Here is a 20,593-nt window from a genome sequence, read left to right on the forward strand (position 1 = left end):
CTGTGTTCACCCCCAAGCATCCAGAAGTGCAAATAAGGTAGGCCATAGAAGACTGAGCGTGGTTTGCAGTTGTGCTTTGGAAAGCTAGCAGTCAGTGCTCTAACGGTCCATGGCTAATCAGTTCTCACCTGGGAAATCAGAAGTTGGTTTTCTGACTCTGTTGAGCAAGACTAATTAAACCATGCTTTCTTATGGGATACAGACATAAAATATTAATGACTTTAAACTATTAAATTCTGATTTTCATAGAAAAGTCTTCCCAAACCAAACTGAGGAAGGATAGTGTCAACAATAATGCACTTGAAAATTGCCAACACAAAAGGAAGAGATTAAAAGGTCACTACTCCTCTATAGCTGGGCATTAAACACAAGGGAAGATTCAGTAAGTCAGATTGGGGATGGAGAGAAAAGGTGCATGACGCCAGGGTGGTAAAGAAATTTAATTGTGCCCAAGAGTGTTGTTGTCTCTGCAGAACTACCAGTAAGATAACTGCATACAGGCTGTCCACTAAAGTTTTCCTGTCGTGGCTAATCGTGAACTGTGATAGAGTTCAACACAGAGAAAGACCAGAAGTGTTTTCCATAAGATAGGTAAGTGCTGCGACAGACTGCTCTTTCAGATTTTCCAGGCCTTCTCCCCAGGAGACTAAACTGGTCATCTGTTCTAAGGAGGAAATATGCCATAACATTTTAATTTCCTGGCCCTATTTGCTAAATATGGAGACAGTGAAAGCAGCTTTGGTTGATCACTGTTAGATGATACACAAACTGTCCTTTCAGTGAATGAGGTCCTTGATTTCTTTTGTTGTTAAAGGTTTCCTTCCTTTCACTGCTTGTCTAGTGCTTTAGAGGAAGATGTTATTAATATATGCATATAAAAGTCTGACAAATTCAGCTCAGTAATAATTATGAAATGCAGAAAGAAAAACAAAAAGGGAACAAATCTATCAGTACTGTCATGCTGTAAAATAAAATTATTGATCCATTTTTCTGGATTGGATGCAGAAGAAAAATGATATTAGATGTTTATCTTCAAAATTATACTAGATGTTTAGCTGATGAACTCCAAATATATAGCAAAGTTAGGGATGAGGTAAAAACCTTTCTGTACCTGAACATCTCTCCTTTACTTTGGCAGAAATCAAGTCTTTAAAAAACTTATGATTAATTCTAGGTGAAAATTAGACAGATTTTTCCAATGAAATCTCTTAGTGTACACTCTGAGCATACTTTATATCCTTTAGGAAATGACTATTGGCTGGGGCAGACTATTCTTTCTTCATTTTAATATTTATGGCTGTTTCAGGAGATACTGGTTCCATAAACAGCCCTACATTCCATTTAATTCACACCCAAAATTTAATCCATATTAACCTTGGGAGCTGCCTTCTCTAAAGAGGACTCAAATTCTGCAGCTACTGCTGTGACGGATTGGCCAGAAGACTCCAAGTAGTAAGTCGCTTTTCCGCATCCAACACTAATGCATTATTTACACAGGATGCAAATTGTAATAGCATGTGAAAAGACCTGCAGGATCACCTTTGCAGAAGCGTTAGGAGGCACTGCTCAACAATTTTTCTGTGTCTGGAGCAGGTAAAAGAAGTTTCTAAGCTCCAGCTCTAATGCTTATCCCAGTGTTTAACTTGCATTCACCGAGTATGGGAAAGCAGCCCTGGAATGGCAAGGGCAAAGCCGGGGCTGCCACCCCGGCCGTGCGCGCCGCCGCCGCGGCTGCTGCGCTGGGAACACCGGGCACCGGCCGGGAGCCCCGCCAGCCTCCGAGCCCGCTGCCCGCCCCGCCGCGGGCCCGGGCGGCGCCCGGCGGCGGCTTCAGACGGGGGGGCACCCGCCTTTTCGCCAGCGTGGGTGGGGGGACCCAACCCAAGGGCTTGGCTCGGCGCCCGCAGCCTGGCTGACCTCAAATGCCGCGGTGGCGGGCAGCTTCCCCGCACGCTGCCAGAGCCCACCGCGGGCAGGGCCGGAGACCCTCGCCCCGCTGGGTGGATCGCCGGCGGGATCACCTGTCCCGGGCACTGGGCGGGAGGAGCGCTCTGCAGCCGGCGCCCCGGGGCCGGTACCCAGCGCCCCCCGCCCCCATGCCCACACCCCTCTCTCTCCGCATCCCCGCCCGCCGCTCCCCCCCCGGCGGCCCGCCCGCCGCCCCGCTCCCCTCCGCCGCTGGCGAGGGGCAGGCTCGGCTTGTTCCTGCCTCCAACTTCCCCCAAGTTAACTCGGGTTTCCCCCGCCCCGCAGGGTCTGCCTGGGCTGCCGGTCCTCCGGGAGGGCGGGAGGGAGGGGAAAGGCGTGTCCTGCCTGGGCTGCCGCCGCCGCCGCTGTTGGAGGCAGATCGGAGATATAAAAGACCTGGCCGGGGGCCGGCGGTGGCTTCAGTGAGCGCGGACGCTCAGGCCGTGGGGAGGGGGCGCAGCGGGACGCGCGGAGCGGCGGCGGGACAGGCGGAGGCAGCGCGGGGCTCGCCGTGGGCAACCCCAATGCGTGGACTATCGGCTGCTGCATTATGCTGGAGCTACAGTTCCGCTGAAGGGAGTTTGCACACGGCCGGCTGGGCTGGACTGCAGCGCTGCCGTTCCTTATGAAGAAGGCACAAGTGAGTGCGGCCGGGCGGCGGCGGGGGCACCCACCTGCCCGGGGGCCGCCGGCGCGGAGGGGGCGCGGGCCGGGTTGGCCGCCGGGCGGGGAGTGCGGGTCCGCGGGGGCGGCGGCTCCCGGGCTGTCCGAGAGAGAGGTGGGGGTACCCGCCGGGGGTGGGAGCCGCCGCCGCCGGGAAACGGGCTGCGGGAGCGACGTGAAGGGGACAAACATATTGCAGCCCGCTGTTGCCCTCGGCGGTCCGCAGCCCGCGGAAAAGTTGCAGGCAAGCGGCCGGAGCGGCGGCCGAGCCTTGGGAGATCTCGGGAAAATTGCCGTAGTAAATCAGTTGTCTGTGTTACCCTGAGGGGTGCGAGAATGTGAAATAATCGCGGGCAGCAGTGCAGTGGCTGCGGTTGCCGGTGTCTCCCCGCACGCCGGGCTGGTGCTGTGGGAACCCCGGCGTTTCGCCCTTCGTCCTCCCGCATCCCGCCGGGAAGTGCCCCTCAGTGCCCCTGCGGGGGCTCCTGCCATTATTTCTGCAGGTTCTGTAGAGATTGTGGTCACTATGCTGTGCGTTTTTTAGAAGGAAGCAAGGGACAGACATGAGTGGAAAATTTTATCGAGAAGAGGCTCAAGGAAACTCTAACGGGGGAAAGTTTAAGGCTGGACTTCGCAAGGTGCCGATACCCTGTGTCCTGGCAGACCCAGCGAGAGCCAGGACTGCTCCGGGAGAGAACAATGCATGGACACGCGCACCGCTGCCTTTGCGCTGGGGGCTTTTCCCTCCTCCTACGTTTCTGGGTTAGAAGCGAGATACTTTTTGCGTTCGTCTGTTTCTTGCCAGTTGCTGGGTCACCTACACACCAGTGAAGACGCCTCACAATACAGTCACTGGAAAAGACATAAAACATATTAAAAAAAAAATTAAAAACTTACCGAAGTATTTTTGGTAGTTAAATATTTTTTCAAGAGATGAGAGGATTTAGAAATACTCACTTTCTGAAATATTTAAATTTCACCTGGCCAAAGCATTGGAGAATGTACCCATGTTTAAGAACTTAGAACTTGGAAGATTAATTTTTGTGATGCTGAAGTACACCAGGGTTTTATCCTGAATTATCAGCTCTGAATTTTAGCAATATATATTCATTGCTGTTATTCACATTAGTTTACTATAGATGCCTTGAACAAAGATGTTTCAGACCCTGTATACATAATTATTTAGATGTGCTGAATAGATTATCAATTGTGAAAGCTCTCTTAAAGTCTGAGAGCCGTGTTTATGTGTTTACCAATGAGGATTTATGAGTGGAAGCAGTCAAGCATTTTATTACCTCTGAACTGTAAACTTATAAAAGTCAACAGACTACTTTTGCAAATTCAGAGCAAAGCAGGAACAATCCCTCTCTCCCAGTAAACTGGGAAAGACAGGCAGTCTTGGCATTCAGGACCATATGGCTTGACTCAGGGGCTCACAAGCTGTAGCCTGTGGAACAGCTTCTTGTCATGGTGGTGAAGCATCTGTCAGCCTTCAAGCAGTTTTGCTTCCTGCTTTTTGGAAGCACTGACAGACTCCAAGTTCTCCAAAGGGTTGTTTCCTATATTTTTAGGAGTAGCAAAAAAAAAAAAAAAAAGTGATACCATTAATCCAAAGGGATCAGAGCAGGAGATACTTCAAGAAGACTTGCCATTAAAACCATGAAGACCCTGTGCAAAGAGAGAGAACAAGTGAAGTGGGTACAAGAAAGAGGACTTAAGCACATGGGGGCACTCGACACATTAAAGTAAATTTTAATCTATATGCTCTCCTGTGGGTTCTTCTGTCGTTGTCTAGACTGGTAACCGTCATAGCGAAAAGAACAAGATTGGAAAACCAGGAAATAAGTGAATATTTCTTACAATAAAATATTCTGCAATAGACATAGTACAGAAAGCAAGAACCACACATTCATTGAGCCCAGCAAACACTTGGTAATGCCTAGATGTTTAAAATAAATCAGGGATTTTGATCTTTGAGGTTATGTTGTACAGTGATAATGTGTAACTAGTGTAGCTGAAGGGGTAGCTGAGTCATACCTACAACGAAAGTGCTGAAGGAAAAGAGTCGTGCTGAGCACTAGACTCAACGTGAACAAGTTGGTCCGTTTATTTAAATCAGTCTTAACCTGAGAAACCACAGGAACTGCAGAAGCACATTCCCCAACAGTGTCAGTCCTAGAAGTGATGTTTATGAAACTGTGTGATTTGATGGATATATAACCCCCCTGTTCTAAACATGCCAACACCTGGATTTTTCTTTTTAAGTCTTGATTTCTTTAAAGAAGTGATTAAGCATTTAGGGTTCAGTCATACAAATCCTTTTTCAATGAGGCTATTTCCATGATTTAATCTTATTGAGGGATTACTTGGATGAGAGGATTTGTAGGCTTATATACTTAGTAATTAAAACTATTATCAGAAGTGAGTTTATGTCCTTTTGCATGCTAATATGACAACAAATGTCAGTGAAGCCTGGACAGCCTTTTACAGTTTGAAAAAACAGGGTGAGTGATGCCAGTGTGATATGATCTTGCAAAAACACCTAGCAGTTTTCTGTTTTGCTTTTTCTTTGTGTGATTTGAAGACAATCTAAATAGGATTAAGTTACTAAGAAACATGTTGCAAAGAGGGGTCACCTGTGGGGTAGCTCTGAAGGCTGATAAGGTATCACAGATACATGATTCAGGCACTTGATCTCCTGCAGTGAGTTAGATGCACATCCTCTTTGAAACTGCAGTATTAAAAGGGTCTTAATTTCAGCGCAGTTTTCTACCTTTGAATGTGTGCATTATTGTTGGTGGTTAAATTATCATCTTAGGTTGTCCTATCTGTATGTTTGTGTCAATAAAGTGGAAGTCTCTGTAGAAATTATTGTGGACAGGTACCTGGAAAAGGAATTAGTACTCAAATTGGCACTTCTAGTGTCATATCAGCAGGGTAAATCAGAAATGCAAAGCAGATACCTGATACCTTGGTGTGAGCTTGCTTTTAAGGGAAATAGTGACTTCTGATCAGTCTTTCTTGGTTATTCTGCAAAAAAATTGAACACTAGGCACTGGAAGACATTCAGAGCTCATGGCAGGTATAGATCTGCTGCTCATTAAATAGAAAAGGAGAATTTGCTGGAGCCAGAAACATGATGTACTATTTGTGTTAAGCAATGGACTAAGGTCTCCTCTGTTCCCCTGGGTTTGACTCTGCTCAAGGGAAGCCAGCTTGCAAGTACTGCAGTTGGAAAGAACATCCTGGAATAGAGTCGTATGGAGAATAAAAGGCAGACGACCTGAAAGATTCAAGGGTGGGTGAGCATTTTGCAAGGCATGTTAAGTGATCTTTTTATTTATTTCTTTTCTTCACCTGCTTTTATTATGTGCTTGCAAGTTTTTATCTCTGTGAACTATTTGGCACTTGGCTTTGTCGTTTAAAGTGAGGCCAGTAACCCAGTCTTCTCCTGACCCAGTTCTGCCACTGCACTGAAATCTGGTTTTTGCCTTTATGCACTGCATGTCAGCCCTTCAGGTATGGTTCTGCAAGCTGACAGTGCCATTCTCCAAGTTTTGTTGTGTGATTTAATGGTATGCTGGCTCATGTAATCGCCATATTGTATGAAAGTTAAGAGTTGGCAAGATGCAGTCCTTGGCTTCGGATGGGCAATGCTCAGTATGCAGTATGTAAACACAACACCCATTTATTAGAAGCAAAGGAAGGAAAAATCTCCCTACGCAATTCCATTTGAGTGTTGTGGGAGCTGACATGAAAACGAAAGTGCTTGTTCTCGCCCTGGTCTTTGGCGTGCCAAACCTGAGATTAGTCAGCCTTTTAAACACACTGTAAAACCGCTTGTTTTTTCATAGTTGTGTTTTTCTCCATGTGTTTGTGGGAAAAGGAGATGGATGAATGTAAGGTGAGTGGCAAGGGGTAGCGCTTCTCTTTAATTTTATTTTTTGGCCCATGTTTGTATTGCCTACTCAGTCATATGTAAGCCTGCAAAACTGACTTTTTGTAAATATTACCCATGCTGAAGTAACTGGCTGCAGGGAGCACATGAAATACAGATTTCTTTGCTGGATGGTTATAATTATTGACAAATATAAATAGTATCAGACGTCTATTAGTATGTAAATGAAAATATGAGAAAACAAAAATGGTGTTAAGTATTTTATTTTATTGAACCTGGTAGCATGTAATAATATCAGAGGTCATTGATAGTATGATAATGAAGACAATAATTCTACTGTATGTCTGAATAAAAGCCAGTTAAGGAGTTCAGATTAATGAATACTTTGGATCATATTAGTATAGGAAATAATCGTCATCTAATTTCCTACACTTATCTAATAACAACTGAGTAAATGATTGGCTGCTGTTTCTGTTTAAACCATGTTTAAATTATACAAGGTAGATGGATACAGTAATGATTTTAAATCTCATTAGGAATCTTCTGCTCTGTGTGTATTTTGCCATTAATGTTACTGTGTGTAGCAGACTTAACTTTTGGTGCAAGGTGAAAATAGCATCAGGTCTAAGATATCACTTGAGGTATTGCCTGAGGAAATCCCTTACTGCTCTCACTTCTTTGCAGCCATACTGTGGAGCACACTTTGCAAAGTGGAGAGGTAAATCCTTAGTTTTGAGCTATTTCATCACCACTTGAAGCATCAGTAAAAGTGAGACCATGTGGTACAGGCTTGGGGGATCGAGTGCAGGCTCCTCTGTTGCTGGGCCAATAGCTGATTGCAACTTCACAGTGGTCAGTGCTCTGAAGGATCTCTCAAGCAGGTCTGAAAGGTCACCTTTCACTTACCTCCCAGCCCTAAACTTTCACTGATGCTATGGAATACTTGTATTTAGGGGCTGCAGATTTGGTTATTTTTCTTCACTGTTGCTGCCAAACCTACTCAATGGAGAAGATCAAGTTCAGGACCCTCAAGATCATATTTAACCCAAGCCACAAGAGACACCCTTTCTCCCACCTGTGATTTGGTACCTGTATAACAGTCATTCACATGTATTTGTCAATGTTCTAGTGAAGAACTTCTATAGGAGTCCAGTTGGGTATCTCAGTCCTCTTCTACCTTCACTGGCTTCTCATGGGTTTTGGGCAGCAGAGCTGGGAAGTCAGGTCGGGGTGTTGTGTCCTGGCAGCCTTGGAGTTGGGCCAGGCAGTGGGCTACACTCTTCAGCTTAGACTGATGCTCTGCAAAGTCTGCAGGTTTAGTCTGAGCTGTAACAAAAGGATGTATGATCCACAGCAATTATCTCTGGGCTTGCGAACAACCTTGATTCAATCCAGTCTGAAAAGCCAATCTAGAAAAATTTACATGAGCATGCACACTAGAGCAAGAGAGACACACGTTCACATATTTTCTTGGGTAGCATCCTAAGTCTCTGGGAAGGTTCTGACTATCTAGTTTATCTTGTTGAAGCTGTTCTGTTGAAGGTTTATTTGTTCAATCTCGAGGGTGGCTTACACATGAGCTGAGAATGTGGGGGAGACTGTATTTCAGACCACAAGTCCTAATTCACAGATTGTGAATCATGCCACCCTCTGAAGCTCCATTCAGAAAGATTTAAGCATTTTCAAGTCAGAGTCTGAAAATATCAGTCTGTCTGTCATACCTGTTCTTGTGGCTTGGCCAATCCCATGTGGCTGAACCTGGCTTCAATCACCTTAACAGTCTTAGTGACAATAAGCCCTTATCCAGTGTCTTATTTAGCAGGCCTTCTGCCTTTCATTTGTTCTGCTACCATCAGCTTCAGGGACATCAGTTCACTGACAGTTAAGGCCAAGGATAAATTTAGTCCAATTAGCTCTGTCATCTCTTCTTTAGATATACTTTGAGAAGTTTTTAGAAGCACTCTAAACACAGCTTTAGAGATATGCGAAGTGTATGCGGGGTATTTATTGCAGACCTAGATTCTACATTTGGTACTGCTGGAATCTCTGTACTTGATGAGCAGAGTCAGGATGACTTGTACTGATAACCTGCCAGTGTCTTTCCTCCTAAATGAATTACACTGTTTTGTAACTTTTCTCATTAGCTTGTGCTTGCTTCATAGCAGCAGACTAAGGTATGTCTTCCTTTTATGTTTGCAGCGTGATACATCATTGCTGGATGGATTCTTTGCTCTGCTTAGTAACACATGACCTCTAATTACTTTTGGAAAAAAGTTACTCTCGCAGTATAAGTCAGACTGTAAAACCAAGTTGTGCATGTCCTGGCAACCTGTCTCTGTTTAAAACACAAATGAACACCAATGAATTAAAAATTAACTCTGTGCAAAGCATACAGTGACAGTGGTGTAATACCACAATTTCTGCCTTTTATATCTGCTTTTATAACAATACTGATATAAAAATTTAATTTAAAATAATATAATATATTTAAACTTTAAATATTATATTAGTATATAATACTGATACAGAATAATATATGATATTTAATGTTGTAAAGTGCCTGTAAATGTGCAGGATTTCAACTGTGTAGGAAAGTTTCTTCCTCCATTTCATGTTGGTCCAAAAAAATTCCTGTCTCTTTATGGAGATTCCATAATGGTATAAAATGGGAGTATGATATCAAGGTGCTGGCTTTTGTGGTCTAACTGAAGTAAGACACTAAGGAGTCAGGCATGATACATTTAAATTAATAATATGCTGTATATATGCAAAATAATTCACTAAATGAAAAGAAGTGCTTAGAAATTTAGGGAGGTTGAAATTTAAACATGCTAATCGTCTATTGTAAAAAAAGTCCTAAGTTCCAACCCTCTAATTTCCACCCTCCATCTGCTCATTATTAAGTGAACTCAGCAAAATATATCTTTTGCATTAAATAGCAAGCAGACAACATTATGCATTATGTCTTTAAACTGATACTGATCTGAATGTCAGTTCTTACTGAGATTTGTTTTTCTTTTACTACTTTGAAGCATGCAGGAATAGGAACATTAGTCAGCCAAATGAATTTAGGAAGCTTGTATAACACTGCTTGGCACCCTCTTTCATTTGGATCAAAAAACATGTTCCTGAATAAACAGAGATTTTTGGTGGTTATTTTAAAAAGGAGGGAAAAAAATATATCTCCAGTATTCATAATTGGTGTCTTTTTCAAGTTACTGTGGTTCAGCGAAGTGTGGACTGCTCTTCTATTCTAACAGCAAAAAACCACCAGTGCTGCATTTGACACCAGTTTAAATGATTCTGATGGGCATTGCTGTATTTTCTAGGAAATGCAAACCTTTCTTATAAACTGTAAATGTAAATACTGTCACTGGAGGTGCTTTGATCTTCTGTATCATAATCCCTGGCAAAGAATGTGCCCTAGATTTACCATGCACTCTCTAAAAATTCTGGCCATAATTGTAAGTCTGTTCCAAACTGTTTAGATATATTTCTTCAGTGTTTGTTCCATTAACAGTGTAACACTACAGGCAGTGTTTCAGGCTACTAAAATCATTGAAAATCTTGCTATTTTTAAAATTTACTCCAATCTCAAGACAGATGGTGTTCATCATACTCCATCCATTTCTTCTGAATTTTTTTTTCCTATCATTGTAGCTCAGGGCCACATCTGAAAGCGACTGCAAGTTTCTCTCCTGTTCCCCTTCAGACAGAAAACTACCTTCCTTTCTTTGTATACCTTTCCTGGCTTCTGCTGTGTTTAAGTCAGTGTTCTCACCTCTGACAACAGAACTTCTGCACTTCTAGTATCCACAGTACTGAAGGTGTGTCTGTCAGCGTCTTGTTTGCTCCCATACAGCTTAAGCTCCATCTCCAGTGCATGCTCTCTACATTTTTATAGCATTTTTATTTCTCATTAGCTTTTGGGACCCACTTAAAATATTAGTGCTCTGAATAACCTGCTGCAACTCTATTTTATATCATCTGTAGAAACAAAGTGTCTCTTTGGACAGGATTAGAACGAATTAATTGTTCCATGGAAAGCATTGGGGTTTTTGTTATACAGCACTTGCAAGCTATTATTACAGTCAGGAAGAGCCCTCTGGAATACTAGTCTGCTATTTCTAGAAGTGACAATACCTTTTTTCTCTGTAAAGTCAGTAATTTTCTTAATACAGTAAGAAAATTCTTGCTTTTCATTTTTTAATTTTTTTTTATTTTAATGGTCAGATACTTATTGATACCAAAGGAAATCCTTTCAGAAGAAGTTTTTATTGCTTTCCCCTCTGCCTCTCAGCTCTGTTACCTAACCAGGTGAGAAATACCTGATTTAGTGCTTTCATTTTACTTTTAAAATGTTCTGGACTAATAAGTTCTTTAAATAATAGTGAACCTTTGTCAGTAATGGTCAGATTCTCTACAGTACTCTTGGTCATTTCCCACTGTAACAGAATGTTGTTGACATTTTCAAATGGCCTGAGACATATGTGAAGTTAATCTGCTTTTAGCCTACTAAACTCTGGTTTATTTCTATTGAAACAAGTCCATTGCATCCAGGAACATTATTTCAGTTACTGTTGAATTAGTACCTGTTCAAACTACTATTTGTCAAACAATTATGTTTTTTTTGGCTTCATTCACTATCATGAAATTTTCTTCTTAAAATACATACTCCATTACTTATTTCAAACTAAATGGCAAAACTCCTATAAAACTGGGAAGATTTTTTTTTCCTGTAAAAATTGATGTGTCACTCAAGTAAATTTGCTAAAAAATTGTAGCAATTATGAAAATGCATAACTAGTCTTACTGGAATTTTACAGTGTAGACATTGAAAAGTATATGCTCTGAGGAAATTTACACTAATCTTCTCAACAATGGGTTATATTTTCTGTGAGATTAATTATGGAAGCCAAAGAAATTTCATAATAGGCCAGCAAATTAATGTGTCTTCTCTAACAAGAATGATCCTAGGAAGCATTTGAGAACTAGGTGTAAAAATAATCCAAGAAATCATACTATATTGTGTCAATATTTGTATGAGTTTTTCTATCAGCACATCTGTAAAAAGGATGCTGTTGAACATGTACCAGAATAATTTCACTACTGACAGCTGCCATTCTTTCTAATTCACATGAATACTTTTAACCAAATGTAAAGCTCTGCATGTATCACACTACATGCAATTTACAGTTCCATGTTAAAATGAGAAACCCCTGTGAAAGTTGTCAGTAAAAGTAAGGTAAAATACCTGTTTTTTAAAAGTGTTGTGTTCTATTTATTGTTGCAGAAGCTGTGGGAATACCTAATATTTCATATCAGTTATTTAACTAAATTCATAATACTGTGTTACTGGTGCAAGAGTTTTGTTATATAGGCATCTGTATCTAATAGGTATTTTCATTTCTTCAGAACTGTACAGAGTTAGGGAGCTTTTTTTCTCAGTTTTTGTTTTTTGGTTTTTTGTGGGTTTTTTGTGGGGTTTTTTTGGTTTTTTTTTTTTGTTTTTGTTTTTGTTTTTTTTTTTGTTCCAGTTACGTATGCATTTTCATAGTCATACCAAACTGCAAGCTGAATGACTAAACTCATTTTGGAATGTTTACCCCACAAGTTCTGTGTTGCTTTTTTAAGGAACTCCACAGGTGGAGCTTCAGGTTTAAAATTGGATATTTACAGTTCTCTCCAGTTAGCATAACTCAAACAAAAACATTGAGATATCATGTGAATGACATTCATATTAATTCTGTAGTCACAATTCTATGATGGTGAAGTTAGCTGGGATTTATCCTGTGCCTCTTAACTGTAAGCTGAGAGCACTTACATGTTGGTATATATCATAGTAATACGCCTGTTCTTCCTGGACACATAGGAGAATTGTGGGGAAACACTGGAATACCAGAAACACTTTGATGGAGTTTGTAGTTGTTAGCCTATACAAATCCAAATCAAAACCAAAAACAAACAAAACAAAACCCCACCAAAAAAACCTCTAAAACCACCCACAAACCACTAGGATATTAAAAATACAGTTTGTGTGAACACACGTAAAATTAAGGGCAGGATATAAATTGCAAATTGGGTTAACTTTATGGTAAAGACAAGGTGATTATAACTTCACAGAAATAGGTGAGCATGGTGTTTTTTTCATTTTCTTGAATATATAGTACCTCTTAACACATTAACTCTTAATTCTTGTCTTTAGAATTAATGAATATGTCCAGAGTTGTAAAGAATTTTTCTTACCAGCTTGCCTCTATTGTTGCATTGCTAGCAAATCTTGCTTTATTTAATTCACTTGGTAGAAGGCAGATGGGAACTCCATATTAATAGAGTTCAATGAAAGGAATAGAAAAACCCAGCTCCTGTAAAAGAAGTGCATTCAATAGACGAAATATATTTGTGTTTCAAAATGGATGAATAAGGAGAAAGAATGTAAATTAATTATTTAGATTCTTAAAAAAGAAAGACCGAAGAAAAAAACCTAAGTAGCTCCATAGTGTATCTCTCTTATCAAAACAGTTTGAGGAAAAAAAAATATGTAGAGCGGAAAGCAAAGTGTAGGAACAAGTCATTAATTTGTAACGTGGCAAAAACCTAAAAGGTAATGTTCTCTAATTGTCAGTAACCTCATATAGTTCAATCTGGTAATAGGGTTCACAGATTGATGACAACATGTGCAAGCTACATAAATTACTCAGGTTAATTGAAACTAAAAGAGATTCTGAGGAACTTTGTAAAGGTTTAGAGGAGATGGGAGAACAGATGGCATGATGGCAAGTGGAGTTTGTTGTGTTGAAGAGCAAGGGGGAATGCATTTTGGAAGGAATGTTTTGAACTAATTGTAACAGAATTAATAACGGCAGTTTCAATTACTTCTAAAAGCTCCTTACAAGCTTTTATTTCTGTTCTTGTAGCAATGCTTGGTCAGGAAAATGAATGAAAAATCCCTATATTGTGCCCATAGTAGAACAAATCAGACAGCATATTGGATGCAGTAGGAGCAGAAAGAGAAATTTGAAAGGGGAGTGCTCTTATGATAGTGATCATCAGCCATTCTGAAAAAAGTTCTGGTTTTCCCATTGTAAAAAAGAGCATAACAGAAATAGGGATCTTAGAACAGGCAAAAGCATTACAAGGGAGCAATTTGCATATGAAGAGAGACTGAAAGTTGATTGCAACAAACTATTGAATGATATACAGGAAGTAGTAGAGAGAATGATTGCTGGACATTACTGATCCTTTCTTGGTACAAGAATAAATAAATATTTAACAGAAGAAGCTAAAACAGGCAATGCTGCCTTAACACAAAATTACCAGTCTGGAAAGGTTTTGACACTAGATATATTATGGTTTGAAACGCAGGTTGATATATGTTAGAGTGAGCCCAAGAGGTCACATTCAGAAAGGGGTAGTCCCAGTCTTCTCATCCTTGCACATCTCATCTCCTCCTCCGCTCATTCCTCAGGGATTACTTTTTGTCTCTGAGCTGAATTGGCTAGTCACTGTCTTTGAATTTACTGGCTTGCTTAGGGGTCGGGTGAATGTCAGAGGGAGGGAAGCTGCAGAGAAGGAGCCCTCTCAGCAGCAGGGAGCTGTTGGATGGCTTCAGACCATCTCATTAGGCTTGGCTGAAGAAAAAGGGATTATACACTTAAGTAGGTAAAACGCCATGGTTATTTTAGTTTACACTCTCTGTGTGAAATCTTTCTCATCTTCTAATTTGTGCAATTTGGAAGAAGTTTTTGTATAGGCAATATATTCTGTAAATCTGAACGATCAGGTTTCTTCAGTTTTCAGTGGGCACCAGACCAATCATGTACTGATCTGACACTTCTTATTTTCCAAATCTTCATTGCCTTAATTGTACAAGTCAGATTTGGCCTAATTATAAACTCAGTTTCATATACAACCATCTGCCAAAATCACCATCTGTAACAATTCAGCCTTTAGCTTAGTGGAAAGGAAAACACTTGAAGATATATTGTAGCTGAACTTCAATTACATGTGAAAGTAATGACAGCTGAGATGTTTATACTGAACTATCATTCTTTTAGCATGCGACTATCAATGGTGAGAACTCAAAATTTTATGTAAAGTTGTTGCACAGCTCTAGCCACTGAAAACCAGTGGAGTTTCCATGCACCATCCCTGAAAGATATTCTTGTACAAAACTTCAGTGTTAGCAGGAAAAAGCACTTAAAAATGTGTCTGCTTTTAGAGGTGCATAGGAATTAAAAATATCTTTGAGTTTCTGATGCAGTAATGCAGTTGCTGTATTTTTTGTGTTATATGAAGCATTTTGATCAGTCTTGTCCCATTTTTGCCATCTTAAACTTGAATTTTCCTGGAAAAAACCTTACATGTAGGTTGAAATTCTAAAATGGCCAATCTGACAATTTGCTTTCTTAAAAAACCCAACATAGGGTCTCAGGAAATAATTTCAGAAAGAATTTTTAAAATTAACAATGGCGTGATGAATTTTAGTACATCTTGGAAAAGGAATTAATGCTTGTTTTCTACTGTAAAATTTGCAGTTAGAATAATGATAACAACTAAAGTATTTTTGGCATATGAAAATGTTTCAGTTGAGATCAAAAACCCGAAAAAAAAATACAGCTGATTTTTTCTTACTAATATACTAATGTAATTACTTTAAGACAAGGCATAATGTGTTTGTAATTCCAGCTTGCTGAGGTAAATGGCTTATTGGCTGCCCAGCACTTACGTTGTCTTGCAAGCACAGTTAAATGTTTTGAAGATTAGTTTCTAATTTGATGTGGTTCTTACCTGATTTGTCTGCAGTCTCACAAGCTTCAGGGCATTTGAGAATAATCTCATCCTTTGGTCTATTGCTTTGGATAAATATTCTTTTTACAAAAAATATAGATCCATTCTTAATGTACTTATAGTCTAATAACAGCATAAATGTAATGTATCCTTTTACAGATCATTACATTAAAGCCAAATTGTTGACTCCAGTTTTGTATATGTATAGGAGGACATGTAACTCAGATTATGTGAGAAATAAAATACTATCTGACATATGAAAGAACTGAATTGAAATCAGGATCTGGAAAACATTATGGCATTTTATGGGTTTTTTTCCCTGTTGAAAGTGTTTTAAACCTGATTTTGTCTTACTCTGTTATTTGGAAACAGCTGAGATAAAATTGCATGATTCTCACAAACATTTCTTGGAGCACTATTAGTATGTGCAGCTCAGCTTCTTAGGTAAACTGATAAGAAGTACATATTCAAGATACAGTGAAACTTCAGAAATGTATATTTTTAGGAGGAGTCAAAGTCTAGCAGTGTTTTTGTGATCAGCTCATTAAACTTTGCTTGGTTATTGACACATATGGAATCATGGGCTCCAAGTTCTTGAATGGTGAGGTTTAAACTTACACATTTCCCAGGGAAATACCTTGCAGACATTATGGTGGCTAATGGCCAGGTAATTACTATATACCAAGAAAGGCTCTGTACAAAGGGCAGAAGTTTTGTTGTGACAAAGATGTTCAACATGTTGAAATTCCTCAGGGGTTTCCTTGTATCTCTTGATGAAGGAAGATGAAAACTTAACACCAAGGACAGGAGATGCAGGTTTCATTTTTCACTTTTTAGTATTTTAGTATGCTGGCTCTTAAGCAGCTTGCCTGTAGGTGCTTTTAATATTTTCCCCTGACAAAACCTTTGTCAATTTTTGTAAAAATTGTCTGTAGATAATTGTTAAAATGTCCACAGGGGCTGTTTATGGGACCAGAAGCTGACTTCATTGCCAGACAACATGTTTTATTTGAAACAGACAGAACATGATGTGGAAAGGATTATGTATTTTATTTAAATCTCGAACTGTTTCTAGCAAACAAGGCACTGTTTTGTTGAATTTTCCTCATTCATTCTCTCATGGCACAGTGTGCAAGGTGCTTATGAAACATAGCAGCAGTCTGTAAAGTCATGTTTTAAATCATGAGTAGCACATCATTAGTAGACATTATGTGTGATACAGTAAATTTTGCGATGAAAAATAGTGAAAAGGAGCAGAAATGCAGGCTTCACTATGGAAGACCATAACCTTGCCCCATTTCTGAAGATGAGTAGATGTGTAATGACACTCCCTCATGCTACAGGAGATCAATGTGATCAAAATACTTTTCATCCTTCATACATACCCCAAAGAAATTATTTAGGTTTAGAATAATGCTTATAAAAATATCTTTTGAATTTTGAAAAAAATGAATAAGAGTTTTCATTACTTATGTTTAAAATATTAGGTATCACTACTGATGATAGAAGGAAACATAAAATATCTCTTATTTATTTCTCAAAAGATCCAAGATTTAATGCAGCTGCAGAGCAGAATGACCTTCTTTCATCAGTGTTGTAGTTGGTGTTGAAAACTTTCACCACAGGTCTGGCTAACTATCTGATTGGTTTGTTGTTTTATTTTTTTAAATCTCTGTCCTGGTTGGAGTGGGGATACAGTTAATTTTCTTCCTAATAGCTGCTATAGCATTGTGTTTTGGATTTAGTATGAGAATAATGTCGATAACACACCGATGTTTTCAGTTGTTGCCAGGCAGTGTTTAGACTAAGTCAAAGATTTCTCAGCTTCTCCTGCCCTGCCAGTGAGAAGGCTGGAGGGGCACAAGAAGCTGGGAGGGAACACAGCCAGGACAGGTGACCCAAACTGGCCAGAGGGATCTTTCATAGCATTTGGCATCATGCTCACCATATAAACTGGGGGGAAAGCTGGCTGAGGGCCACTGCTGCTTGGGAGCTGGCAGCTCAGTAAGTAACTGGCAGGTGACCAATTGCATTGTGCATCACTAGTTTTGTATATTCTAATTACTTTGTTACTATTGTTACCCTTATTTTCTTCTTTTTACGTCCCCTTAAACTGTCTTGATCTAAACCTAGAAAGTTTTCCCACTTTTACTCTTCTGATTCTCTCCCAGATCCCACTGGGGAGAAGGAGCGAATGAGCAGCTGTGTGGTGTTTAGTTGCCATCTGGGGTTAAACCACAACACTCTTCAAAATACAAAATTACTTTCCTCACCAATATACATGTTACTTCATAATTTAAAAAGTCCTCAGCTGGGGTTTTTCGGGGATCAAAGTGAAAATGTTTTATTTCCTGTCTCAAACCTTTTTAAGTTGATGCAGGTGCTGCTGTCTGGAATATATCCAAAGAAGCCAGTTTTTGTTAAAAGCAAATTTGGAATACTTTTTATGTCAACAGTTACTTATCAATGGAAGAAACTGCTTTGTCTAATGGGGAAGGATCCCATTTAAAGGTTGCGTGACTTAGTGTTGGTCTGCTTGTCTTCGCTTCAGAAGCAACCACCTGGTTGGATACTGCACCCATTGTGACAAATAATACTTAGTAAGAGTTGGGGCAATCCTACATTTACACTTTCTAGAGAGGAGTCTGTGAAACTAAGGTACTGTAGAAAGGAAATAAATCATATGTGTAATTGAGAAGAGGTAAGAGAGAAAATTTTATTTCCATGAGGTTGGGGGGGGGGGGGGGGCGGTTTATGTTGCTCTTTTGTCATGAAGCAAAGAAAGTCAAATGGACTTTTTAATTATGCATAGCAAAGACTCAAATAATAGGATTGATTTTCATAAGTACATGAAGACAACACACTAGAAAGATGGGAGGATAAATACACAAGCAATGGTGCAGCATTGATATAAACCACTGTCACTTACATGGGACAGTACCAGGCTATTAACCATCAGAAGAGTGAAGATCTGGGATAATTTCCCAAGATTCACTTCAGATCCTCTGTTCAGTCCTGAGGACCTCACTACAAGGAAGACACTGAGGTGCTGGAGTGTGTCCAGAGAAAGGCAGCAGGGCTGTCTGAAGCACAAGCCTTAAGAGAAACTTCTAAGGAAGCTGGGGAACTGTTTACCTTGGAGAAAAGGAATCTCAGGAGAATGGTAAACTCTCTAGAGTCACCTGAAAGGAGTTTGTAGCCAGGTGAGAATTGATCTCTTCTCCCAAGTAACAAGCAATAGAACAAGAGGAAGTGGCTTCAAGTTGTGCCATGGAGAGTTTAGATTGGATGTTAGAAAAAATTTCTTCACCGAAATGGTGGCCAAACACTGGCACAGGCTGCCCAGGGAAGCTTGAGTTATCAGCCATGGAGGTATTTTAAAGAAGTATAGATGTGATGCTTAGAGATATGGTTTAGTGGTGGCAATGCTCAGTTTGCAGTTGGACTTGGTCTTAGAGGTATTTTCCATCTTTAATTGTTCTGTGATTATTCCCTCCAATCTCACTTTACTCCACTCTTTCTATTTGTTTTTACCCAGTGCTATTAAAAATGTAAGCTATCAAAGGATTGGGACAAAAAAATGTTAACTGAAGCCTACCTGTCCCAGGGGATGCATGAAGCCCACAGTGACCTTGAAAACTGATACCGCTGTGGTGTGGGGCAGATAAAGTTACTGAAGAAATTTATGCTCCAAGAATACCAATCTTCTGAATGTCTGTCGAGGAGGACTGGCTAGACCTATCCCTATATGTTGGAATTCAGGTCTGATATCATTTGCCTTTAGTAGCAGATAATGCCAGAGCCATTCTGGATGGACTGCAGAGGACCACATTTGCCTGATGTTGGTCATGAGCCCTTCACAATGAGAGGAGGTACTGAGGAAAGCTTCTGGGGCTGGATCTTATGATCTTTATCATAATAAAAACCATATCATTAATGCAAATTCTATTTCCTCACTGTATCCTGAGTGTTCTTGTAGACCACTAAAGTAGACAGCAACAGAAGACAGTAATGAGAAGTCTTATAATATGTAGTACAATACTGATGTGAAAAGTTGTCATCCATCAGCACTGTCAAAGCTTATGTTGGTGTTGGCATATCCTATAGCTCCAGTGTTCTTTAATCACAGTTAAGCTTGTAATTCTGAAAATGCAATACAGTTAAGGTAGGTGCATGAAACACAGTCTCAACTGTAATGGCATCTAGTTTTCAGTCTGTGTTCAGAAATATCCTTTAACGAGGTCTCATATCAAGCAGGTCAGAGAAATTAACTCTGGAATTATATCCTTATAAAGATACAGTGCCTATCAGGGATGTTATAAAAAAAATTCAGAGTCCAGAAACAGAACAGTATCTTTCTGAGAGCATGTCTTTGATTTAAAACCAAGTTGATGACTCTATGATTTATATTTCAAAAATCATCCTCTGCTTCTTTTATACAAAGAAATAAAAAGGATTGAAAAGGGGAAAATAAGCACCTAAACTCCTTTTCATTTTGTATAAGGATTTTTTTCCCCAATCTTTGCTTTCCACAGGCTCAAGTATGAACTGAAAACTCTTCAGATTTATAATGCAGTTTATTTTCTAGTAAAGTTTCTGTGCATGAAAGAGTAAGAATCCACTTAACATGTTTTGGTTCATACTAAGAATGATATACATGGGACATTTTCATCGTGTACACGGGTTCTAGCATATGCCAAGTATCAAAATTGCTGTTGTTTTCACTTTTCTAGATGATTTTATTTATTTCAATTTATTTTGCCAGACTAATAGTTCTTCCAACGCAAACACCATATAATTTGTAGCAGATGGTAAGAATTAAAGATCCAGTACAGAATTTCTGTAACAAGTCTTATTTCCTTTCCTTGTGTTTGAAAGTCCAAGATTAAAGAAGATTTCTTGGTATATATTTTCATTATAATTCAAAAGAATACTCAATATAGTGGACTTGTTTTTTGCATGAACTTGGCAAACAAACAAGACCTCTAAAACAGATCTTTAGAAAAAATCTTTAATTAAGTATTTTATCTAAGAGAATGTCTTTTCATTCCCTGAGGAAGTCAGATCATCCACCTCCATACAGTGAGAGGACCTTGTCCCCCCTGCAAAGATAATCTTGTATTTTATGTTGCCCTCCCCTTTAAATTACTTTAAAATGCCTTTGGATCTGTGGTAGAAAACTCTTCCGTAAGTTCTCAGCAGGGGAAGAAAAAACCAACTTCCTCTTTAGAGTTTGTGGGAGGTTTTGTTGAGTCAACTGAAGATTGGTCTTCT

General features: G+C 39.8%; 1 protein-coding gene across 2 annotated transcripts in view; it reads left to right on the top strand.

Moving 5' to 3' along the window:
• The first annotated feature begins 2,314 nt into the window (after positions 1-2,314).
• Positions 2,315-20,593, top strand: part of LOC131592267 (kit ligand) — a 54,517-nt gene continuing 36,238 nt past the window's right edge. For both annotated transcript variants that reach the window (XM_058863671.1, XM_058863672.1), the window contains exon 1: positions 2,315-2,608. In XM_058863671.1, the coding sequence (XP_058719654.1) occupies positions 2,594-2,608 (15 nt within the window). In that variant the 5' untranslated portion in view covers positions 2,315-2,593. The remainder of the gene's footprint in view (positions 2,609-20,593) is intronic.

This window comes from Poecile atricapillus, chromosome W, assembly GCF_030490865.1.
Source record: "Poecile atricapillus isolate bPoeAtr1 chromosome W, bPoeAtr1.hap1, whole genome shotgun sequence".
Lineage (NCBI taxonomy): Eukaryota > Metazoa > Chordata > Aves > Passeriformes > Paridae > Poecile > Poecile atricapillus.